Source organism: Oculina patagonica, chromosome 6 (assembly GCF_052425735.1).
Source record: "Oculina patagonica isolate OP01 chromosome 6, crgOcupat, whole genome shotgun sequence".
Classification (NCBI taxonomy): Eukaryota; Metazoa; Cnidaria; class Anthozoa; order Scleractinia; family Oculinidae; genus Oculina; species Oculina patagonica.
The window spans coordinates 17,172,571-17,199,134 of NC_135763.1; the positions used below are offsets into that span (position 1 = coordinate 17,172,571).

The window sequence follows — 26,564 nt, forward strand, 5'->3', positions numbered from 1 at the left end:
TACAAAACAACAGTCAACAGCTCAACGGCGGTCCTAAAAAAACAAAGTACGCCCCTCTATTGTTCAAGTTCGTTTGAGTTTAAATCTGCACTACAAGTTCACTGCATTCAGGCTTTTATCTTTTGTTACACAACATGCATCGCACCTGGTGAAATAGCCAGAAGGCCGCATTCTGAATTTTTCTCCTCAAGTTGCATTGTCGTTGTGCCAGAAAATGTTTAAATTAAATTCCAAGGGCCAGCCATTTATATTTATTTTGGCACTGATTGATTTGTTTAACATATGTTCCTTTGTCGTGTGCGTGTGTCGATAAGGAATTTTAGTGTCCGCTTTTTAACCCCCAGTATCAAAATTTCGAAAAATCTGCTTTCTCACGCGATGCTTTCGTGCTAACTGCGTGCGTATGTTTTCGAATCAAGATAATTTGTTTCATTCTTACTACCGGCATGCCTGAATTCGGTATTGGAGGGTGGGGAGAAGTTACGAAATAATCACCAATGGGGATTAAAGGTTTAAAGAGTTATAGAGATTCAACCGGAGATTGTCTTTGAATTGTGGGTGGTCCCCGGGGGGGGGGGGGGGGGGGTACTCTCCTATATAAGGTATATAAGTATGTGCCGCCCCAAAGGGTATGGTTTTTGAGCCGTTTTGGTCTGAAAACGGGTATAGATTTTGAAAATTTTGTCTTTCTTATTCAACTTCAAGTATAGGACGCAAAGTAGAGCCGAGATCTGTACTATCACCTATTTTATTTGGAGGTTTTCTCTTCCTCTCTTCCTTTATGAAATGTCCGGGTTTTTGGATCAAGTTGCAAGTCGTTTAAGTCTGTTCGCCCTTTGATAACAATATTGGTGCACAGTAGGTCTCAGACTGATCTAGAACATTGTATTTTTTATTATTCAAAACAGCAGTCAACCCTAAGTGAAAACAAAACTACGTATATGATGACGTCTTGAGGAAGTCTTTACAGCGTTCAAAATCACATGGTATTTAAGACTGTCAGTTTAACATCAACTAAGTGCGAAAATTAACAATTCTTTTATTTTGTTATCAAACGATTAGAAGTCCTTATTCACTATGGTTAAGTGTTTAAGGACTTTATGAGGTCTTCTGTAATTTCCAATTGGTTCCAATATTCACGGCTGCAGGTGACATATGTTGAAGCAGCCATGTGAGTGACTGTGGTAATAAGGCAATAAGGACCATCGGAAGTGAATGCCTTTATCGTAAACATTTTTAAACGGCTGTATAGAATGAGCTAGCTACTATATTTCAACTTGGCCTTGAACTTAATTTCCCCAATAGTCGATATTACAAAGGAGATTTGCCACGAGTACGGCGCATCTTGAAACATTCAGCCCAAATATTTAAAGTTTACAATCTTATCTCAATCTTCCCAATCTAATAAACACCTTGTACTGTTTTGATGTATTAATTTCTCTTTTGACGTGTTTTTTTTTATAAACTACTTTGGTTTTTTTATGATAAATTTTGTATTTTGGTAATATTATGTGATACAGTTTATGTCATAAAATCACGCGACAATTTTAATTCTAAAATTGTTTGTTAAAAATCGGAAACTAGAGTATCAATAAAAATAAAATAAACCTGAGATTTACAAGGGAGGGGGAAGTTGGTGGCCACCACTTTTAAAACTTGTCTTATTTTGAAAGGAAGTTACTTCTGGATTCTTAAGCTTTCCTGCAGTTGCTGTTCCTGTATCCTGTTCCTGTATGGGACAAGTTGTTTGTCCACGAATCTTGATTTAGATTTTTTAAGTAGTAGATAAAATATGAGCGGGAGATCTGTATGGGCGTTTACAATGGCGAGCCGATAGGCGAGCCATTGTAAACGGCCATACAGATCGGACGCGAATATTTTATTCTACTTGTGAAATGAAAACAATAAATTGAATGCAAAGTTTTGTTATGCGAATCAGTAGAGATCTGTATCAAAAGTTAATGAATACTAATTAGCTGAGCAGGAGTCTGTATCAAAAGTTAATTCTATTGTTTGATTTGTATTGGGGTTTACAGTTGTGTACATGTGATCTGAATACAGTGCTGGGATTGGTTTGCACCCTCATGAATAGTTAATGAATTTTACAAGTAACTTTGCAGTATAAAGGTATTTTCACATCCCTGTTTTGGTTTGGAATAATTTGGTATTGATTCGTGCCCTTTTCTGACATCAAGAGGAAATAGTAAAATCTAAGATGGCGGATTTTCTTCCGTTATGTGACGTCGCATCACGTCGTAGCCGACAGGTGGCTATCGTATTTTGTACACTACGCTATAGGCCATCTGCTCAGGGCATAATCGTATCTTGCATAGCAAGCTGCAGGCCGTCTAGTACTGGACGTATTCTAACTGTAACAACGAAAAAAATAAATTCTACGGTAGAGAGAAGACAGATGAAAACGGGACAACACAAGAAAAAAACTGACATGGAAATTTTGACCATGTGAACTTGATTGCAAATACTTAAAAAACTCATTAATAATTCATAAAGAAAATACAAAAGAAATGAATGTTTAATGAGTGTCTTTATATCTGATAAAGACAGAGCTAAACTTTACGTCCAATTTCCTAGGCCAAAATAGCCCCAAATCTAAATATTAGTGCAAGAATGAGTTGATCTACATCAGAAGATTTTTAAGCCGTTCAATAAATTCGCAGTTCGTGTTTTATCATCGCAGTTCGTGTTTTATCAAGTCTAAAACACTCGGCTGCGCCCCGTGTTTTAAACTTGATAAAACACTGCTGCTCATTTATTAAACATTACATAAAAACACGCGAGAAAGGAGTCGTGAATATCACCAGAGAACTAAAGCTGATAAAGTGTAAATAAAATTTTATTACGCCGACTTTCAGTGTTACGTACATTGCTATCTTTCTACAACCATCTTTCGACGTGCTGTTTGAAATGAGGCAATCAAAACCGATGCATACCGGTGTTGGTTTCATGCAAATGAGCTCTCAAGTTCAGAAGGTCTTGCTAGTGGGCTGTGATTGGCGGATTTTGATCCGTCTTGTTTGTTTAGCATGTCGAGAGATGGATGTCGAGAGAAAGCCACTATGAACGTAACACTGAAAGCGAGTGTGATTCAGACACCATCTCGTAGCAAGTAATTTCTGCTAAGACATCAGATCAGACTGATCAGCAACGGTTCTAATACAGATTAAAACCAAAGTGGAAAATGGTGGGAAGGCATGCAAATCAAGTCAACTTGCCGCTACCTCCTCCGCATAAGTGAAACCCTGGGCTGTAGCGAATGCGAATGGAGAGCTGATGGGTCAGAGCGGCACCAGTTGAATGTTCTATCACCAAGATTTACTCCAGACTATTTGTTTGTTTTGTTTGCAGAGTGGTTTTGATATTTGGCTAATATTTGTTCCACAAATATTACCCATTTTCGTTGTTACCATACACAAAGGTTAACGGGCCAAGATATCTCTAAAGGAAAGCTAAAATAATGGATTAACTTCTATATCTTTAATCAACTCAGAAAACCATTTATTTTACAATACTAACAAACCTTAACAACAATATCAAATGAATCTTTTGTTCAAACGAGGAATATTGAAGTAAAGAATTACATCAACGCATGCAAGCAACAAAATAAACAATAACCACTATTTGACGTGAAATATTTGTCCCTGGACATCACTTGTTATTAGCAGTGCACAGTTTTCCAAGAGCGAAGCTGGTGGAAAACTGTGACCTGGTCTAATATTTAATGAATAGCAACTCCCAGCCAACAAAACAAACCATACACACAGACAAATCATAGTCCCGTACATGACAAAAGACCAACTCTTTCCCAAATATTGCACTCATGGTGAGCCATGTCTAATGCAGAAGACAGAATGCTCGGCTTTAAAGTAAGAATTGAAGAACTACAGGATAGGATAGGGTAGCGTATTCTCATTGAAGTCAGCTAAGTCAGCCTTTGGGTTTTTGTTTGTTCCTCTTTGTTTATCAGTTGTTTCATTATTTTTTTCGGAGGGGGGGGGGGGGGGGAGGGAAAATATTTTTATCGATAGGTTTTAAGCATTCTCCATTCTGCAACATGTCCCTGATCTTAAATTAATTCTTGGATGCACAAGAGGGAGGGGGTGTTAGAAGCCACAGCACCTCTCCCTCTGACATTGTTTCCCAAGTTTAACAATAATTATTGTAATATTATTGGGAAAAACACCCTGGAAGGATGTTAAATCTCAAGCAAATAAGAAACTTTCACTTGCTGTGCACTCCTCCAACAGAGATATTCAACTGTTATCCCAGGTTAATATTGTCATGGCAACAATGTCTTGGCATGCATGCACAAAGTGAATAATTTTGTGTTGATTTTCTGACGCTATGAGAAAAATAAAATCAGCGATGATGGATCTAAGATTGCATATTTTATCATGTGACTTGAGGTCACATGACATCATAATCAACAGATAACCTGGTTATTTTATAGGGCAAGCTGCAGCCTTTCCAATAACAGTATAATGCTGATGTATGATGTGGTGTTTTATAGCAGACTTATGAAGGAGGGAGTTCAATCACCCCACCCCTCCCCCTCCCCTCCCCTCCCCTCCCAAGACTATACTAAGGGCCATACTAACCCTCCTAGAAGGGTTACCCTTTTAGGAGGGTTACCCTCTTCTATTTTTTTTTCCTGGTTATGTTTACATGCGAGGTAGGGTTACCCTAGGAGGAGGGTAACCCTATCTGCTTGCTAGGTTACCCTTCTAGGAGAGTCAACTTTTTGTTTATTTAAGTCATGCAAAAGCTCGAAGTAGGGTTACTCTCCTAGGAGGGTCAAGTTTAGGACAATCAGATTAGTAACTGCCACATATGCCTGCTAACTATTGACATTGCTTTGCACAGTGATAAATCTGCTTAACCTGGAGAATACTTTTGGAGAACTATGCAAGCAAAAGCGGCAAGTCCAAGCTGGGACTTTACAAAAGTCAGAACGACAGTCAGGGCAACAGTTTGGAAGCTGAAATTATACATTAGTAGGTCAAAGTCTTGACCAAAACAAACATTCGACAGACGAAGCCGTACTTCAGGTTCTTGATCGGTGATACAATAAAATAAAATGGAAAAGAAAAGCGGCAAATTGACAGAAAAGGCGACATGGGCGCTTGAGGCCGTTGAACTGCTTCTCAAATCAAAGTGTACAAGACAAGTGCAAATTCGACGGCTTCAGGTTTCCGTAGTTTTTTTGGGCAGAGATAGCCCTAGGGATAACCCTTCTAGGAGGGTTAACCTCCCTCCATATAAACAAACCCTAAGGGGGAGGGGGGCGGGCATGATGGAAACCCCTCTGCCTTGGGTTTTCGTTATTAGAAACAGCTTTGAGGTTACTCTACACATTAAGATAGTCATCTGTTGGTTATGACATCAAATGATATCATACAACATTAACTTCACCATATTGGATCCACCATCTCTATTTCTTCATGACATATTTAGAAAAAAGTGTCAACTGATACAAAATTATTCCAAACCGATGACAGAATGTTCCAATGATGTAATGCATTCCTCCAATTCAATATAAATTTATCTCTGAAAATTCAAATTGCCATGATGACATCAAAAACCATGGGCAAACAAGGTCATCACACCATAATAATTGTGAGGACAGTAAGCTTCAGCATCCAGAGTTTACCCCTTCAGTTTAAGCAGTCAAGGAAAATTAATCCAGAAAGGACTGAGTTAACTCACAGTAAAATCAAATCCGGAGAATTGTCCCTCAGTAACCTTACTTCGCCCTCTACTGTTTTGTGCCTCCGAAAAGAAAAATTCCACTCCAGAATGTTTCACACAAAACAAGCCACCTCGCCCATACCAGGAATTTGGACCACTGATGAAAGCTTGAAAACAGTACGCAATGTGAGGCTGTAATGCAAGTGGAGGCTCAAATGCGACATTAAAGCAATGATAATCACCTTTTGTGCTCTGTACAAGCTTGGACAGAAACTTGCCTCTTTTAGTCGCCAAAACAAGACCTTTCTCATCTGTTACCTTTAGGGTCACTGAATATTCATTGTTCTCGCTACCAAACAGACGCACTGAATGCAGCTTTATGTTCTTGTCTACCGTCAATTTTATCGAGTCGGACCAACCATAAGGATAACCACACCCTTTCAATTTCTTTCCTGATCCAAACCTGAACATTCGATGAACAAAACCAGCTCTTTTGGCTTCGGAAAATCCTACAGGGAAATCCAGCACATGATTGAAATACTTCATCAAGTCGACTGACTCTTTCTTTGTAAGTATATCACTGTCCAGCACGAATTTAGCGAATTCCTTTTCTTCCATCACCGGGTAACGAATTGCTTTAACAATCCGATCTCCAAGGATCCTTCTTTTCACAGAACCTTCTGCTGCTAGTCCTTGCTTTTCACATTCCTTTGTAGCCCAGCAATCGACAGCTTTGAATAATTCCACCTCCTTGACATTCAACGAATCTCTCTCGACTAATTCCTCCAGCACTGATCTCTCGATTGTCACGAAATCATCTGATTTCACAGCTTCGTCTGCCCGTTTTTCGATCACTTCCCAGCAATGGTACATCAGATCCTTCTCGTCGTATTTCTCTGCAATCGACAGGACATGAAATACATTTGATCCATCCAAGTTCTGTTGAATGTACCCTGTGCATTTGTCTGCAAGAGTTGGCAGAAGGTATTTCTTTGCCAAATACAGAACTTCCAAGACATTGTCTGGGTTCAAGTTCACTTCATCGCTGTACATGAAACGAAACAACTCCAACAGGCTGTCATACTCACAGTCTGAAATTTTGATAGAATCTTTTTTCTCGGCCAATTCACCGTAAAACATGGCAAAAAATACTGGGCTACTGATCGCCAACAAGAACTTGTGAGCTGGAATCTTCTGAATTTTTTCACATCCGTCTCGAACGACAAACGTCACGTCGCTCAAGAGTTTGTTGTTGAACATGGATTTGCATCTCAACCTGACTGAACGCGTAGTTTCTGCATCCCAAAAATCTTCACTAGCCACATTGAAAGACATGCTTACGCGATTAAATTTAGGTTTGATGTGACTTCCAATACGTTATCCACTATCCGCTCCTGCTTCTCTCCTTCTTTGAATTCAGTCCGAGCCGAACAAGTCACGCTAAAAGTCACGCATTCCACGCATGGAAAATGAAGCTCTCATCGCGGGCTCAATCTCGTACCCATTCCCTTCACGCTGATTCGTCTCTTTTGACCGGGAAATTCTTTTTTAAGCCGATTTTCCTTGTCCAGGTTACCCACCCGCCACCCCAGCAAATTTGCCTCAAAGATTTTGCTAACAGATTAGTTCTCATTTTTGTAAAGACAAATCGCAGGTGAGCGAAGAGTGCCATTTCTTTACGATTTGTTTTTTTCTGACAAGCATTCCTGACTGCAAAGAAAGTAACTGCTGATCATTTTTTGGGACTGGATTAATTTAAAATAATTTCAATTGATTTCTTTCGTGAGAATCGCAAATTTTATTAATAATGGTAATAGGACTGAGTGGAGTCCAATTCTGTCTGTAATCATACGAGTGATTAACAAAATCCGACGATCGCGAAGCGGGAGTCCGATTTGACCGGGAAACATAATTATACGCGATCGTAATACGCGGTCGTCCGATTTTGTTAATCACTCGTATGATTACAGACCGAATCGGACTCCACTCAGTCCTATTACCAATTAATCAAAACTTTAACAAAATTCTAGAAACAACATAACCATCGGTTAAATGGTTAAACGACTTTATAAATACTGAAAAACATAACGAAATGCACAACAACAGCCCGCGCAAAATGACGCGTACTGTCCAATAACACAAGAATGACACGTACACTGTCCAATTACAAGCATGACGCGTACAATGTCCTATTTGTGCTCAAATCAGGCCGCTGATAGCCAATCACGTTCAAGAATTTTGTTATAGTTTTGATTAATCTTGTAAAACCGATATAGCCTGCATGGCTCGCGGTTTTGTTTGCACGCAATGGCCAAGTAATAATACATGTATCATGAAATAATGAACATATGAAATCATATATTTTGAACTGCGGATGAAGAATAAATGAAGAGAAATCCCGTGTTATAAAAAATTTTTTTTTTTTTTTTTTTTTTTTTTTTTTTTTTGTTTTTTTTTTTTATATTTTATTCAAACCCACCCAAAAAAACCCACCCACGAAAACATATTAAATTTCAGTTGGTATGACAAGTTAAGGAGTTTGTCACCACAAAACCTTTTTTTTTTTTACAAATATTTATTTTGCAAATCCTCCATTTGGCATACAGTCTATACACCAAGAAATAAACTTTCAGGTCATCGGGCCGATTCATCAACAACAAAATAGTATTAGTATATGCGACATATTTTTTTTTATTTTCCTTTCAGTGCTAATCAAATGGTCACAAATTTTTTTGGGGTTTTTTTTTTTTTTTTTTTTGGTTTTTTTTCCCTCTTTAATTAAAAATCTCTTTTTTCTCAATTAATAAAAAACAAAACAAACCTTTTTTTTTTTTTTTTTTTTTTTTTATTTTTTTAAAAAACAACCGCCCCATAACAACATTTAGTTTAAATTAATCCAATTAAACCAGTTAGTGACATTTTTTGCGCCCCTGACTGGTCATATTGAACAGGGCCGAGAACCATGAAAGGCAATGTCTTATTCAGTACTTTATTTGACCATAAATGTTGCCTTAGCTTTTGACTGGATTGCCATTTCAAAGTGAAGGTAAATATCTCTGTTATTCAATGACCAACACGTACCGAACCGAATAACTTTTATCCAACCAAATATCAGGTTGGATAAAAGAACCTGTTGTGATACCCAACCATAACCAACAGTACCAGAAATACTCCCTTTTCAGGTAGTCTTTGTGTAAGGGAGATTAGCCGTCAATTGATTAAATACCCTACTCAACCCCCAACCCCTCGCCCCCTAAACTGGCCCAAACCGCAATTAGTTATACTTGTTAGGCCACATCTAACACGGCCATCTCTAAGCCAAATATACTCATATATTGTACTTGAGTCACATAGCGCATGACCCGTAAATAAGTAGTTGTACATCCCTGACAGTTCTGTTCCATTATTAAAACATGAACAATAAATAACTCATTAAAAACCTCGCGTTACACCTAAAAAATTTCACATATAGCTTGGGCGACTTTACAAAGTTTCCTGCGCTGTCGATTAGCTTGTCATACGGTATCTACATGGCTACACGCGTGGCATAGTAACACTATAGAAATTTGATATATAAGTTACTGCAGCGGTTTTCCATAGCCTTTCAAAGCAATCAGTCACAAGTCTGCTTTGGTTTTGGAACCAATTCACAAAGCCCGTGGAACACACCTTTAAATCAATTCCTATTTGCAAGGATTGCATTTCGCGAAAACCTTGAAATTTAACACAGAGAAATTGCTTCCTTGTCGTACCGGCGATCCTCGAGTGGGGAGGCTTCGGCAACCCTCATGGCCCCTCCCTAATCCACCCTGTTTTAAAGATAAAATATACACTGCGCGCAGCTGAAGATTATTGCGAGGATTGAGGATTGGCTACAAATATAAGATAATCTTAGGTCATAATCATCTAATTCAATGCGTTTCACTGTCTTGTGGGGTAAATGTTTGTTGGTTTGAGCCGAACTCTGACGTTTTTGTGCGTGTCATTATGGTAAACTATGTTTACCGCGTCAAAAATAACATCTTTAATTCTCGTCTGTGTGAAGGGTTAAATATGGAAGCACATTTCGACGTTCTACGGATACGCCCGTCCTTCACTTTTAGAACTCTTGAAGCGGACGCAATTGTGCGCAGAGGAAAAGCGTGTCCCTTTGCCGATGACTCGTACACGGTCCCTCTTGCACACTTTCTAGTGAAGCAACGACGCAATTGATGATCCACCTCGTCGCTCTAAATGGTATGTAAACCGGCGCGATTTCGTTCAGACCGAGCAAACGACACACGTTATCGCCTTCGCTTTGTTACCCGCACTTTCCAAATTTTGAGGGCACGAAGGTTCGTCGCATTTGTAAGCAACGGGTTGTAGAAATGGACCTTGACCACGAGTGGTGTTACTACCTGGTATGCCATCCGCATCAGCGCCGACGCATATGTGCTGCGACCTCGCACTTCCGTGCTGACCGGTCATTAAATATCCATAATACTCCCTCCTCATACCAGGATGACACATGTTACGCCCCGGCGTGACGAGCGTGGCAGAGTGTCTCTCGTGCCGGCACACAGCGCACGGGACCTGTTGATAGTCGAGGATTCTGAACATACGTGGCTTCTTCTTTTTCCAACTCTCGCAAGACTCTCCCCACAGTTTGCACATTTCAGCTGTTATCGCGGTGAAAACAGTCATATTTGCCCCGTATTTCACGGGTGACAAGTAAAGTCCGCTAGTCATGTTTTTGTTATCCGTATATTCGAAGCGGTCCGGGATACACAGATAATCCGAACCAACAGCAGGATTTGCGCGGGAATGCAAAGAAGCCACTCTCCCTAATTGAAAAAGATGAAATAATGAAACAGTTTAGTAGATTGCAATACAAACCATATTTACTCTCAACCAGGGGGAAGAAACTCGGTACTTTTCTTTGACGGCAAAGCGGTGCCGGGAAACGGTGCAAATCTGTGTCAATCAAGCCGTTGCTAAAAAAAGACGTCACCCAAAGTTTTGTTTTTCTTGGAAAGATTTAAATATCAATGACTGCATGCGTGTAAAATGCGAACAGTGGCGGTTTTTGCGTTTGATGTTTCACGCCGCTCAAGACCAAAACATGCGAACTAAACAATGAACTTTGTCAAGTTATTCACTATATGTCCTTAGCAACCATTCGATATAAAAATAATATATATATATATATATAGATATATGTTTAAAGTGGTCATGCACTTAGCTTCATATCTCAACGAGATAGCTAGTTTACAGGCATGCCACTGAAACAGAGGAATTGAAGTTTACTGCTGTATTTTCGAGTAGTGTAACAAAGGAAGTCCCCCCCCCCCCCCCCCCCGCTCTCAACAAAACTTCGTTTTGTTTGGCACCATAACGAGGTTAGGGTGGACAAAAATACAAGAAATGTACACTGAAAAAATGACCACCCCAACCTCCTTCTGGTGCAATTGTTCGTTCGCGCTGAAGCGGAATGCGGTAAAGATCTATTCGCACCTAAATCAGGTTTCCCATCTCCCCCTCCCTCCTTTCGAGTTACAAATATTGCAAATAACGAGAACTGAAAACAGAATCAAACAGTCAAGCTTGCTTTGGCACTTCCTTAAAATCTTAAAATTCTTCTCGAGACGTTTCGACCGTTCGACGGTCATTTTCAAGTTAGGTGTTAGAATGAAATTACATGTGTAAATATAGTAAAAACGCTAAAATATGTACATACAAACAATAGACAATAAGAATAAAAAGGCTAAAAATGGCTAAAAAATAGCTTTGTGCGAATGGCATGCATAGTTGTAAAAGATATAATTAAAAACGTAAAGCAAGCGAATAAGACGACGAGAATAAGAACATTAAAATACCTAAAAATATCTAAACAAATAATTTCGCGCGGAGCGAGTCACTCTGTTTGTTAGTTTCGGTTTCAGAAGTCTAATAAAAAGCATTTCAAAAATCAAACAGTCAAGCTTGCTTTGGCACTTCCTTAAAATCTTAAAATTCGACCGTTCGACGGTCATTTTCAAGTTAGGTGTTAGAATGAAATTACATGTGTAAATATAGTAAAAGCGCTAAAATATGTACATACAAACAATAGACAATAAGAATAAAAAGAATGAATACAAAAAAGAATGAAAACAGAATCCCTAAGAAAATCAAGAAAAGAGCATAGTTTAAATGAGAAGCGTTCTTCAAGACATCTTCTCTTAAACATGACATACAGATTGATGGACCACCACCCTCATTTTCCCCTTCAAAAAGGCTGGGGAGGACCACGAAGATCGTTCTCCCAAAAGAAAAGACGGCCAAATAAAAGTCATGGCTACCCTAAAGTGTAGCTGCTATACACACGATCACAAACATACCTGAATAGATAGTTTTTACATCTGGAAATGTCGGACACTTTGAGCTTCCCCAGTACGTATACATCGTACTTTGCCTTCGCTTTGTGGTTCTGGAGCTTGTTTGACTCGAGAGTTGAGAATTAGATGTGGTTGCTCCCCTATTTCTCGTTGGTTTTTGCGTTGGCTTTTGCGTTGTGGAATTAGTTCTATCCTCTTTTTGTCTGTTCTTTAAATATCCTATTTTACCTGTTTCAAAATAAAATAAGATAATTTTATTTAAATTTAAATACCTTATTAACATGTTTCTAAAAAAATTATCTTGACTTAAGTGCATAAACAACCTTAGCAAATATTTTTTTAGCCGAGAGTTTTGCTCCAATTGGCGAGGAAACTGTTTGAAACGTTTTCTGTCTAACACTGAGTTGTAAAGTGTTGTTGCCCGTATTAACACCCGTATTGCATGCTGCGGCAACATGTTGTGCGAAAGAGACATGAATTCAACTTTGTGCAACATGTTACTGCAACATGCAACAATGTTGCAATGCAACAACGTTGGGAGATAAGTTGCAAGAAACTGTTGCCCGTATTACTGGGCCTTTAAGATTCTGACACACAAAACAGACAAAATCACAATATGTACACACACAATAATAAACGGCATGCCATGCATGAGAAGCGATGACGTTTCACAAAGGGTCAACAAAGAGGAAATTGTCAACTCAGCGTAAAAAAAGAGCTGACACCTGTGCGTGATAAGACTGTTATCTGTATCCAATTGCAGTGCAATCAAGAAGAATGTTGGCGATGTCAAATAGAAGCTAGGATTGATGGAACAAACAGAGATATCACAGGCCAAGGAACAGTGAACTTTCTCGTAGACACAGAGATTGCGATTGTAGTGTGTGACATCGAAACGACATACGCGGATACGGGGAGTAGCAAGCTGCGAGAAAGGTCAAACGGCTCTGGTTTCTGCCTGTTTACAGCGGCCCGAAAAGAAAGAAATTCTGCACTAAATCTAATACTTACCACATTATAAAATAGTCTCTTCATACATTGAGGCCACTGACGCACGGGAGATTGCTGTATTCTACGCGGCGATTTCTTGTAGTAAACTTGATTCTGTTCGATTGCCCTAACAGAGTAAAAGAGCCCATCGGCGATGACAATAAGCAATTTCCTGACGTCATCGCTTAAAAAGGAGCAAGGACATGTTGCGTTGATCCCACTGTGCACAATAGGACATGTCCCTGCAACGTGACCCTTCGTGTTGAAGCACCTTAGGTCTTTAATCTTGATCGTCTTAAATATCTTGGCCTAAAAATGCGCAACGCAGCTGCTGTGAACGATTTTTTATGTACCCACACCCGAGGCCCAGACTTACCTCCAGTGCCTCCAGGGCACGGCTTTCCCCTGCCATCGGTCCCGTTATCTGACATAACACATTGAACTCTGAAAAATAATCACCAGCGATAAGTTAAGGTGTTAATCAACTGCATCGTAACAATAAGAAGACGCTACAAAGCGGCGTGGTTGTGAAACAGAAACTTAGATTAGACGTCACAAAGCTGTATCTTTGAATTTAGAATATCAAGCGTTGGTAGCTGTTATTGTTTTGTGTTCTTGGCCAAGATCCTCTCTTTACCCCGGACTATGAATGGGTTGTAATTGTTGAGGCAAACTGACAAAATGTTGGGGTGGGGGGGGGGGGGGGGACCCTCCGTGGACAAGAGATTTGTCCAGGGGGGAGTAGCAATAATATTAGCAATACTCCTTGCTAGTCGCTTCGTGATTCAGGAACCGAATTTATGTGCCAGCCTTTTAGATACAAGGCTCCCAAAATACCTAGCTAACTATGATCTAGGAATTTTCGAGGCGGAAATTAATTGCACTGTAAGTGGTTATTTACTGACAGGTCATAAACTACACATATCAACCTAGTAAATGGCCCAGCTTACCATGCACGAGACTCTCGTTGCTCAGTCGGTTAGAGCGCCCAACAGGTATCTGGGAAGCAATGGGTTCGATTCCCGTCGGGGACTCAGAATTTTTCTTTGTCCCATGCTCGTGTCATTGTTGAAAAATTTATATTCATTATTTATCATCGATCTCAAAAAAATTACCATCTTTATTATTTATTACACACTTGATGATTTCGACCTTGCTGATCCTAGCAGTATGCAGGACGCGTGTCACATATCAACCTAGTAAATGGCTCAGCTCACCACGAGTCTCTCGAAGCTCCGTTGGTTAGAGCGCCCAACCGGTATCTGGGAAGCCATGGGTTCGATTCCCGTCGGGGACTCAGAATTTTTCTTTGTCCCATGCTCGTGTCATTGTCGAAAAATTCATCTTCATTAGGTCATAAACTTCATGTAAAAACCTTCGCCCCTTGATATATTTCACGTACAAGTTTTATCAAATTTTCGTTTTTCAGATGGATTGAAAAGTTCCTTCGGCACTCCCCGTTTCTGTCTCTAGGTGCAGGGGGTTTATTTCGAAACCTGAAACAAGCCTGGGTTTTTCAACTGCAATAATACCCTTCTTATGATAGTTTGCACTACGACAAACTAGACCTGAGTAATACCTCAACGACAGCCATAAAGCGTACCGAACGAAGAAAACACCGCCAAAGTATTCTTCATGTGTGAAAGAAACTTTTAAAATTTCGTTCTTGTTTGATTTTTTTGCAAATTTAAACTCAATTCTCATGATTTTTTTATTCATTTTTTTATTTGACGATGTCCGCGAAAAATGAATTATTACCCTAAGATGATGTTTGAATTACGAACCTCCGAGTTCCATGAAAATAAAAGTCGTTGTGGTTGTTATCGGTATAAAAAGCAGGCTCTTCAATTTAGAGACCAGAATAAAAAATTACAAACAAAGCTAGAAGTGTCTGTTTACAAGCTAAAATCGTGTTCCTTTTCAAGTTCCAAACGAAACACAAAGATTTTAGTGTTTAATATTGCAATTTTAAGCGGTCAAAACCTTTTTAAAATCAAACATATTTTCTTATTTTGTCGTTAACGTCACAACATGAAAAACCTATTTGGAAATGATCACTGAGATTGTTTCTAACTCCCTGCTTTTCCACAATTTTTTACAAGTTTGTGTGACTGACATGAAACTGAACTGTAAAAAAGTTCCAGCTTCGATATTTAATCTAGAAAAATTTCATCGAAGCGCCATCTCTCGCAAAGTTGTCATGGAAATCCAATCAAGTCACTCAACTCACGTTGCTAAGCAAACATGATTGACAATGATCGAGAAGCGATTTGGACTAAATTCCGTCGACGCATTACGGAGTCAACAAAAGGTGGTGATTATTTTACCTCGCAAAAATCAGATTTTGTAACATTTTCAAAGTCGAAAAAGAGATTTCCTACGCACTCTGAGGCAAATAAATAATTTATATTTCAAACGAGTCACTTATTTACGAACCTCGGAGTAATTTGGAAGTTTAGGGTTGTTGAAAACACCTGCCTGAGTATGTTCTATTTACTCAATGAACTGTGTGTTACAAATAATACCTAAACACAATAACTAGACGTGATTAATTGCAGAACATGTTTACCGTGATTTAGATGCCTTTCACGACCTCTGAATAGAAACTGTCGATTTTTTTTAGGACGAGCTAAAAGGTTTAATTAAAAATGATAGGTTTTAGAAATAAAGAAAAAAGCTCGCAAGATTCTCAAGATTTTCTTTTTTTCTTTCTCTTTCTTCGTTTCGAAAGGAGTAAGGTAGATTAAGAAGAAGAAATAATAAAACCGCAGCGCTGTTTCTGACGCCTTGTTAGCCAAAACAGAATCACAGTTTTCTTTCACAGTTTCTTTCACAGTTTTCACTTTACAATTAGATGTGTTTGGGGAATCACATAAAACCACTGATGAAGTCATAAAAATTTCATTAATGGACAGGTAGTAGGTAGAAATGACAACCACATAGGAGTCCTTTAGCTTGTTCAAGAAAAAACTCTGAAAAACCCGTCAAAACGCCCGCGTTTGTAAGAGATGCTTTGTAAAGCAAAGCCTTGGTAGAAGCGTAGCAGGGTAGCTATTAACTCAGAAAATGCTTGGTTCAAGTCAAGCTGAGGACGCAATAAAACAGCCGGTGAATAGAGTGATTTGTATATTCAAACCAAGATCATATAGCTCTCAAACATAACCACAAAACCTCGAGATGTGAATAAAATACCTTTTAAGCTCGTTTGAGCTGCCCTTCTATATGAAAACTATTAATCCAATGACTTTTAGCGAATGTTAGAAGGACACAAATTACAAACTAAGTTAATCCAATGTGAAAAATATCACGAGAAATAATTTTTTATTAGAAAAGCCTAACCGCAGCGCTATTTAAATCCTTCGAACGCCCTCTGCGCGTAATAACTTTTACCAATAAACGTTTTTTATTACGATAAATTACAAGAAAAAGCGCCTTATTTTTACTTATTTAGACACAACGAAAGTCGAAAGTAACCCAAATGGATCTGAACCAAGTATCTAGTATTGTGGCTTCATTATTTAAAATTTCTTTTCTTGAAGTGATGCCTAAAGACCGTTTTCTACACATAATTTAAATGTTAGAAAACCAGCAGTGAGTATAATCAAGGGGTTACTCACGAACGAGTTTGAAACAAATACAAGAGAGCGTTAATCCTCGGTTTTGAACTATTCATTCTCCAAAATTCCCCGTCCAGCTAAACTTACCTTGTTTCCAAGCGGTCAATATTCTTGCGTAAAGATTCGACCAGGGTTTCAAGCTCTAAGAGTTTATCTTTGGTGTTTTGCAAATCAGCGCTGGTTTTTCCTTGGAGAGAGGCGAAAACTACAATGACAATGACTGCAACAAACGCAATAGCACTTCGCACAATCCAGGGATTGTTTATATTTGTGCAATTCGACTGCATGGCCTTTGGTTTCGGAACTTTTGCTTGATAAACGTAAGGTCTATTTGGCGGTTTCGGACTGCTGTGAACAAGAATAGGCACTTTAACGGTGCAATTGGACGTGGTCGTCCCTGAATTAGCTGGCATCTCCTTGGTGAAGGAAGCCTTTAGCTTCGATTCTTCCGTCTTCATTTTGTCTGCTATATGTATGTAGTTCACTCAATCACATCTCGCTGAGTCGCTAAATGGCCCAACTCAACATAACACCGCGAGAACATCCGTTGCTAGCAAAGAGCGGAACAGTTAAGGCCAGACTCGTGGGCTAAGTGAAAATGGGCTGAAAGCTGTCTAAGAAAGATCAATTCCGATGATAAAATATGCAATTGTGAGCCACATTAGTCCTCTGCTCGGCAAATCAAGAACCAAGTCACGCTTGAGTTTCCTCGTACACCTGCTTCTAATCAACTTTCCCGGCGAATCAAGACATGTTTCGAGCCCCTCACGCATAGGTGTGCTTAATAAACGCCCGTAGCGCGAAGCCGAACTTTCAGCGGCGCATTTTATGCCCGGTCCGTTCCATTTAAACTTTGCTTGTGGTGTTATATTTATATGCGCACCTCTCAATAATCGACTGAATCGGTAAACAAATGATACAAAGTCGTTAAAGTTTATGTTTTCAATTCAAAATAAACTCGTGTAGACCAAGACGGCGTAGTTGAAACAAACAAAACTGTGCTCGGCTTTGACAGGAAGTTAAATATCTGAGGAAGAATAAACTGGCGCGAAATTAAAAATCAAAATTATGATAATATTAAATGAATGGGCATTACCACCTGACATACCCAATAGAATTAATAAAACGCTAACGGCTTTAGAAAAAAAAAAACGAAACCAGGTATTTTTTTTTTATTTTTAACTTAAAAACACGGACATTGTGATTTTTTTTTTATCGCTAGCCCATCACTGGGATTTGATTATTGAAAACAACTTCATATTTAGAAAGTTGTTCCAAAACATTTGTTACTTCACAAATGCTTCATAAAATAAATACTTCACTGAAAAAATATTGGACATGTACAGAAAAGCATTTTGTCGATTCCTCTCATGACATGCTTAATATATACTTACAAAAGTGATTTCGAGATTTTTATATTATACATTTACAAGAATACAATAGCGGCACCGACAATAAAGTTTTGCTTGCGGTCTCAAGCACGGCCTAAATGTAATAATTCAACGCGGTTATTTTCAAATGTGGTCACCTATTTATCTTTTCTTTAGCGGGTGGTATTCAAAACACGCTATATTTAACTATTGCAATATGCGTGTCTTAAAAGAAAACGGTTTTGAACGACAGCCTCGGTTTGAAACAGAGGCGCTGAGAGAGACGTGACTCGGACTGGTTTTGTGTCAATGTTAAGTTAATGGGCTAGCGTTCGTGAAAACATAATAATTGCAAAGCTTTTAATCACCTTGAGCTAAGAAAAGGTAATTGGAAATTATTGTCTTTTAAAAGAGTAGGGTCAAAAGAAAGTGCCGCTAATGGCATAAAAGAATCAGCTGGTAGCTTCAGGGTGATGTTTTAATTTCTTTCCGCCCTCGGTCTTGTCATCTATTATGAAAAAGATGGGGGACAATTGGTACTTGCAAGCCTTGCAAAACACTATCTGATCGTTTCATTTATTGAAAATGTTCCAAATTTGGGGAAATTTATATTGCTGTTTTCAGAAGTAATAATTAAAGAATAACAAAATCAATGATTTGTCCGAAGACGATTGAGAAGCAATTAGTATTTGCAAATCCTTACCCAATCTTATCCGTACGTTTTATAAAAAGCGCTTTAATTTTGCATCTATATTGTGCTGTTTTCGTCGAACAGACCACTGATTTGTCAATAATATGGTGTACATTGGTTGCAAACCGTACGTTTTTGAATTTTTAACTCTACAAATATCAATCTGCGAATATTACAGAGAAAAATATTTTTGCAACTGTAAACAGTTTGTCTGGGAAACAACTCCTCCCCTACGAAGGCTGTATATGTATATTTCCGACAAAATGTTTTTATCTTCCTTTACAAGTTTGTTTCTAAATATGACAGACGTGTGTAAATTAAAATTACACTTTTAGGGTCTTCCATTCATGTAATGATTAGAGTTTTAATCAGTGGTGAACCTTAAGTGTGACTTAAGTCATTTTGGAGGCATCACATCCATTCAAGTCATAAAAGAGCGCATTTGAGAAATAGTCCGTCCAAAACCAAACTGAAAGTGTTTCAGAGTGTTTATTCTCTTTGCTACTTTTCATATATTTCCTTCAAAGTCAGTTTTCGAGAATGATTTGGCGTTATATTAAGACAATAGAGATATCCTAGTAGACGATAGATATTCTGTTGAGCTGGATTTTCTCGCGAAATGGCAAAATAATGGCGGCGAATCCATGAATAACTATTAATAAGAATTCCTTCTATTCTTTATTTCACCTGTCGTGTTTGATTTTAGAAAGCATAACAATGGAAGCGCGTTTTCACATAGCCTAATGCAAATAATGATGAATTGACAAAGTTTGAGGGAGTCAGTCAAGGCAAAAGAACTTAACTTTGTTACGACTTACTGAGAAAAAATATGATGTATTACAAACGACAAGGAATGGTTCAATTTTATCAAGAGGCGCCGCCAATTACACAACTCAAGAACGTTGATGTTAGAAGTGTTTTTTTTTATGTCTTATAATTTCAAAATCTGTTCAATAATGTCAACTTAGTGCATCAGTCAGGAGTTGACGAGTAAGCTTGGTCTCAATGGAAGAAAAAAATAACCAAACAGATATCTCTCTTTAAATATAGAATAGCTGTAGTTAAGATGTGACATCGTCGATAAAAGGTTTTGCCGCTGACTTATATTTTGTTGACGACACTTATAACTATCAACAAAGAATGAGTCACTGACAAGCATTGACCTTTTTTTCAACGATCTTGAACAAGTGTCAAAATAGTAACATCAACAAAGTATAAGTCAGTGACAAGCATGAACCTTTTTTCAACGAGATCTCTGTCTTGGCCAATGAGAATGCGTACCAACATAATTATTTTCCAAGGAAACATTGCCAAACTTGGTAAATACATCTTTTTTTTTTAATTTGGGTCCAGTCCAACGCTGATTATTTAGAGTCTATTTATCACACTCGTTCCAAAGGTCTTCTCTGACGTTAAATCCAAGATGGGGACAAAAGTGATCAGGAAAGTCACGATTATTGACACAAGCAAACACCGCTTGCCATACTTGACCCCTTGCCTGAAGATTAAACCGTGTGTCAAAGCTATCCGTTGGATTTAATTAGAACTTGTATGATTCATTTATTCATACACATTTGACCGAAGTTTCGAATCACCTTGTCTCGACGTGACAGGACATTATATACTGTTTGTTGATGTTAACACATTAGACTAATCTCATTAAATATATCATTTATCAACCGGCCTTCCCGGCCAAGATCAAACTGTCAGGCGTTTTCCAAAGCAAGCAAATCAGCCTTTTTCGAAACGTTTTGTTCGTGCATGTTGAAATATTAAACTTTATTTTTTTCAAGTTCGTGGTTCTTCATTCATTTATCTTCCCATATTTGTGCCTTTTTGGTTCATACCTCTTCATAAACTATTATTATAGGGCCCGGGGTATCCATCGAACGTTCGTATCGAACTCAATCGAACACCAATCGTTCGAGGCGACGAACAATCGAACCACAATAAATGTCATCACTCAATCGAACGTTCGAACCGAACAGTGAACATCGAACCAATCGAACGTCAAACCGAACACCAACAGAACCATCGAACGTCCAACCGAACTCCAACTGCGAATATGTACGGTGCACCGTCCCATCTGGCGACGCCACCCCGGGAAGGACGAGCGCACAAGCCGGACCCAGTCTGCCAACGTGTTGGAGAAGCCATGCCACATGAACACACTGCCGGAAAAATGACGCGGAAGAGGGCAGAAACCAACCCCCAAAGAAAGAACAAGCAGACCGTCGCCCACACACAGACAGGATGACACCAAAGAGAAGTCCGCGAGAGGGCGACCGAGCGAGGCGAGCAGGCCCCAGGCGAGAACACGAATGTGGATTGGGTTCGATTGATTGGATGGAGGAACCCCGGGTATAGGGGTATCCTTCTGTTTTCTTTCTTTCTTAGATTGAAAACACAAATAAGCTGCACTTTTTGCCAAAATACATGTTTGCTTCTGATCATGGCTTAATTTCTTCTTTTATCTTCATGCTTGATTAGGAGGATAATTAATGACGACGTATCCTTTGCCTGCGGTTTAACTGAATTAGCAAGAATTAATTAACTGGTTTAGCAAGAATTGCTATGAGATTGCACGATATATCTGGCAGGTCTCTACCGACTCTACCGAAATACGATGACCACCCTTGATAAAGGTCAAAGATTTTTTTAACGAAGTATATGTCTATAAAGCAATTGCCGACTTAACAGATGATGTGAAGTTGAAACATATTTCTTTTCTTATTCCTGAAAGGGCAGTGCGGAAAACCAAACCATAAAAAATGTAGTTATCTTTTCTTAATTCGTGCAATTCTAAATATCAGTTTATACCGGGAAATTACAATAACTGTTATTTAGCGATTTCGTGCAATAATTTCAAAAATGAAGTAAACAACAAATTAGCCTGGAATTACACGTGACAAATGAAACGAAATGGAGAGTGTACCAGATAAAAAATATAGATTTAAACTAAAGAATTCACTGACAGTAGTCTTAAACTTCCTGGTTTTGTATGAATATGTAAAAGAATTATTTTTTTTCCTTATCTCCCGACTGCTAAATGATTACTCAAAAACTTTAAACACAGGCTTTAGTTTTTTTTTTTTTTTTTAAAAAAATACATGATCCCCCGTTTAAAAAAAAAAAAATTTGAATTAATTTGCACATCTCGCCAATGCCGACAATTTGAAACATCGTCATTTTGCGGTTTCCCGCCAAATAATACTATAAAATGCCACGTGCGATACTCGCCAAATACGCTCAAAAATGTCGCCATTGTTTACTCACCGTTAGTTTTTGTAGACGTATCATGGACAACTAAATCGAAGTAATCCATTTTACTTCTATTTACATCATCCCTTAACAAGGTTAAGATTGTTTATCAAAATGTAAGCCAGACCAGTCGACGGTCAACAACAAGATTGATCTTGGAACACGGAGATAAAATGCAAGCTGGTACCAAAGGATAGTCTATTTTGACTTCAGTTTTCTTTCCAGCATTAAAAGCATTTCGAGGGCAAAAAGTGAAAGAAAAACAACTTGGAATTCCAAGCACACGAAGGTGTTCTGTAGCGTATGCGTGGCAGATGTTAAGCTTTGCGAGCCGTGGAATGCTATACAAAGCACATTTGAACGTAATATAAAACATGTAGACCTGAGGCGAGAATATCATCATTATAAGGCGCTGCTATAAGTAAGGTTAATCTACCCTGGACCTTGCATTTGAAAAAAAAATAACGTCAAACTAAGTGACTTAAGCATGCTCGTAGGTCCTTGAAAGGAAACTTCATCGCTTAGAGCACAGCAATCAAAATCAACTTAAACAGCAGGCGTTTAACTTAATTTATTTTACCCCTAGCACTGATCCGTATGTAGTGCATATGCCTTCAACACCATGTCAGCATCGTTGATATTTACGAAACCGAAAGACACAACAACCACGTCGTAATTGGATGAAATGATTAAACTAATGTTTTAACAAATATTAGACTACGTCATACCTGCGATCTAAAAGTTTCAAGTACCGCTTTAGCTGCCGCATTTCCTGACGAATGGAAGAACCGCTCTGTCTTTTCGTTCGGCTGTGAGCTGTCGGTTTCACACCCCACTCAGCAAGAAGAAAATCCAAAGTACTCTCGACTTTGATTAGTGACAACTCCATATCGGCAATGCGCTCGGTAGTCTGTTGAATTTCGCGCAAAATATGTGCAACATTCACCGAACCTTCTCTGTTTACAAGAATCTGAACTTGACACACAGCATACAGCACGAAAAGTACGAATAACAACAGTTTCGTGGAATGGCAGTTACAACATGAGCTTTTTTCCAGCACTCCGTTTCCTTGAGGAGATCCCGAAGTCATTCCTGATATTCTGAGCATGGTAAAGATCTCATCTCCACGTCGACGTTGTTTGATGTTTAAAACCACTTAACCAAAGTCTCGCAGATTTCAAACGCAAATCCTGGGTCAGATTATTCAATTGAGCGCACAGTTCGGACACGTTTTCCTGTCGAAGCGCATACCGGCGATGCGGCGAATTGATGGCTTTTGGCTGATTTCTCGAAGTTTACTCGTGGAAGTTGTTCAACAATTCAGATGTTTCAGCTCCTTTCGACGGCGTTCGTGAATAAAGTGTTTTCAAGGTCAGAAATTTAACACCAAGCAGAGTGATTGATTTGTAGTGTGTAATTCTACAGTAAGAGGTAACCCGAGCCCACTTTCATCTGATGCGATCTGTCGTCACTTGCTGTTAACATCATGTCTTTTAAAAAAATTAAAATTCACGTTCTTTTGTTTATACATTTCGTGACACTTCCTCTGTAGTCCTCGACTTTACATATCGACATACAAATTCTCTTCAATGGTTTCCATACATTTCTAATGGCACCATTTGGGAGATTTGGCTAACAAATCAACTTTCCCTCTTGATCCCTTGGTGGTCATCAGGTGTTGTATGCCTGATTTGTTCTGAGATTCGTTTGAAGATTTTGGATATTTCAAAGATCTTAGATAAGGCCTGTATTTCAAGGCCGCGAGGTTACTGCCAAACTAGAGAATATTCACATTGTCTTTACCATTAGTTTATATAAATTCACCTTAGTTTCTTATTCAGCGCTCGGTATGTTACGTGACAATACGAAATTTTCCAGAAACGCTTTTGAAATATAGAGGCCGACCATGGAATTAAATCATGCGGAGCCTATATATCGGTTCAAAACCGCTTTGTATCGCTACGGGAATATATATAGGTCGGGTTACCCGTGATTTTCTGAGAAAAAGAGACTATGCCTTTAATAGGTCTCCGTCCATGACGGTCCTTCCGGTTCCGAATTGAATCGGAATTGCGCCTGTTTTTTTTTCTTTCGGACTGAAACAAAACTTCACATGCCGATCAGACGGATGATACTTGGTGTTAACGTAAGTATTTCACGAAACAAAGGCCACATATGCCACATTGTGACTAATTATTCAAACATTTAAATTCATGACCACAACGGAAGTTTTTAGCAGATAAAAATTCGATAATCCGAATTCCAACCTCCCGTCGACCTTTTATCGGCAATTTGCACTGAATTCGATTCCAGACTCATTGGTTATGTAAACATAGCCTCGTTCAAACAGAAATTTTCAGCATAATAAAACAATAGCTAGCTGTATAAATAATAACTATATAACTAGGCTAAATATTTTCGTAGTAGAAAGGAATAATGCCATCTCCCCTTTACAAAAGCCTAAATTTAATTGCAGCTGAAATCACGGACTGCACTGCTCCCGCAACCTATTCAAACCCGGGGGATGGGGGGCAGGGGGGTGGGGATGGTACTTTCTATTAGTTGTGGACTATACGGGTAGTCTCCGCCCGAAAGGGGTACCTTTATACTGGCTTGAGGTATATAAAAGGGTAGAGATTTCACGCCTTGAAGTAAAGAAAAGGTAGAAAATAGATGCAGTAACCGTACTGAATGTACTGTAGATATGTGAAAAGGTTACTCTTTTCTATGAAAGGCATATGAAAGGGTTACCTTTTCTGTCAGAAATGGCATATAAAAGAGTAAGGGTTTGAACTTCGGGCAGAGCCTCCCCATACAAAATATCTTTAAGTATAACCCCCCCCCCCGGCCCCGCCCCTTTCCCTGTCCATCCCCAACCTCGTTCCCAGGGCTTTTCCCTTGGTGATTTGGAGGTTGGTCCATCCCGCCATATGGAGTCAGCGGAAAGGACCTGGCAGCTCAGCTGGAAGGGAAAATAATTTCTATCTTGAAACTTAAGCTTATCTCCAGAGGAGGCCAAACAGTGAATCAGTGAAAATCTTTGAGTTAAGTGTTCAGTTCTTGACCTTCTTAGCTGCGTGTAATACGCGCCTGAAACGGCTGCATGAGCACTGTTAGAAACGTATTAGTGAGGTTTGGTACTAGTCTGATAAAGCAGTTTTTCCAATGTTTTTCGGTGCTCACTAAACACAGTTTCAAATTAGCTCACCGAGTTTGAGACCGATGTGTGATATACCCTGAGCGTATTCTACATGTTATCCATATCCAAAACTTACGATTTAGCCTCTTCTCAGTTTTTCACACGATTATTTTATTAATTAAAATAAGATAAAAATAAAAATAAAAAAAGCACAAGGGCCTGCACCGAATGTCACGTGTAATTTTGAAATTATGAAATTTTTACAAACAGTAACAGATAGCCTCTTTTCGGTTAAAGGAAGAAAAAATAGACATCTGTTAGCATCTTAGCACGACTTCAGTCATTTAGCCGGAGTAGAGGGGAGGGGAGGCTTTACATCTGTATGTACATGCATGGGTAAACTTTATTTTTTGGACCAGAACAATTCAATTTAGCTTGCGCAAGAAGACATTCCGAGAGCGAAAAATAAAGATAAGATAATCCAGAGGTCGTGCTATCACGGTCACAATACATTGCCAGGGTGAGTTATTGCGCTAAAAATAAAATTGCTCTTTTAGCTTGTGCATCTGTTTCTTTGTGTGGGATTTTGGGTTTGTATGATTACATAATCGCTGACTTTTGCTGAGCATTAGGGATGGCTAAGTCATAAGTGGCGTCGTTGTTGGAAATGAAGTTTCATAGTTGTCCTTGCTGCCAGTTACTTCCAGAGTACCAGTTAGTTTCGTACCATGACCATGATTGGCTGCGGAGACAGTTTTGAGCAATGTTGGAGCAGTGTTAGCACAGGGTTAGTGCAAGGCTGACGACGAATTTTACCATCGTTGGAGCTGTGCTGGTTCAGGCATTGAGAAAACTCGAGAAGACGCAATTTTGAAGACGCTTTTGACTAATGTTGTATCCTGGCTACAAAAATTACAGAAGCTTGCAGGAATCTAGCCTGCAAAATGACGCAAAATATTTAAAAGCCGGCAGACGAACAGAAACCATTTCGAAATAGTATTTGAGCCAACTGATAAAGGAAACCCAATGTACCATTCTACACTGAAAGGCTCAGGTATATCGCCCTAAGTAGGGGCACACCAACTGAGATCGTTTAGGTGAATATCTGTTCAGAAGACCTGCAATCCCCGCAGATTCTCTTTAGTGAAATGTCACCTCGAACTTGTCATATGGAAAAAAAATATAATGCCTGTTGTTTTTGGTGAGAGAAATATGTCGTTATGGGTACCAGAAAACACCAGCTACGATTTTCGGAGAAAAATAACAACAGCTCGCATATTCCGCTAAGACGATTACGTTTCCTAAGAAGTTTTTGCCAAATTTACATGTTACATTCAGCTAAATAGTCCGAACTGATGAAACTGCATTAGCTTACACATCAGTCAAATAACCCTTTAAAAACCTTAAATTATGAAACAGAGCAACGGCATGCCAAGA

At 38.9% G+C, this 26,564-nt stretch overlaps 2 protein-coding genes across 3 annotated transcripts; both read right to left on the bottom strand.

The window, feature by feature from the left end:
- Positions 1–3,475: 3,475 nt before the first annotated feature.
- LOC144657292 (BTB/POZ domain-containing protein 6-like) lies at positions 3,476–7,231 on the bottom strand. Its single transcript, XM_078517622.1, has one exon. The coding sequence runs from the start codon at positions 7,039–7,041 to the stop codon at positions 5,716–5,718; it is 1,326 nt and encodes a 441-aa protein (XP_078373748.1). The 5' UTR covers positions 7,042–7,231; the 3' UTR covers positions 3,476–5,715.
- Positions 7,232–8,569: 1,338 nt separating this feature from the next.
- Positions 8,570–23,476, bottom strand: LOC144656512 (uncharacterized). 2 transcript variants are annotated; one of them, XM_078516735.1, is made up of 4 exons: positions 22,717–23,476; positions 13,426–13,493; positions 12,063–12,287; positions 8,570–10,529 (listed from the first exon to the last, which is right to left on the bottom strand). In XM_078516735.1, exons 1-4 carry the CDS (start codon positions 23,094–23,096, stop codon positions 9,967–9,969), a joined length of 1,236 nt encoding a protein of 411 aa, XP_078372861.1. In that variant the 5' UTR covers positions 23,097–23,476; the 3' UTR covers positions 8,570–9,966. The 2 variants fall into 2 exon arrangements, with proteins under 2 accessions (XP_078372861.1, XP_078372862.1); XM_078516736.1 differs by lacking the exon at positions 22,717–23,476 and adding an exon at positions 16,754–17,626.
- Between the last annotated feature and the right edge of the window lie 3,088 nt (positions 23,477–26,564).

Excerpts from the sequence above, each read along its gene's own strand:
- LOC144656512 (XM_078516735.1), bottom strand. The coding sequence starts at position 23,096 with ATGCTCAGAATATCAGGAATGACTTCGGGATCTCCTCAAGGAAACGGA. Across the intron at positions 12,288-13,425 it reads GTGCCCTGGAGGCACTGGAG|GTAAAATAGGATATTTAAAG; the intron begins GTAAGTCTGGGC and ends ATTTTGAAACAG. Across the intron at positions 10,530-12,062 it reads TGTAAAAACTATCTATTCAG|GGAGAGTGGCTTCTTTGCAT; the intron begins GTATGTTTGTGA and ends TTTTTCAATTAG.
- LOC144657292 (XM_078517622.1), bottom strand. The coding sequence starts at position 7,041 with ATGTCTTTCAATGTGGCTAGTGAAGATTTTTGGGATGCAGAAACTACG.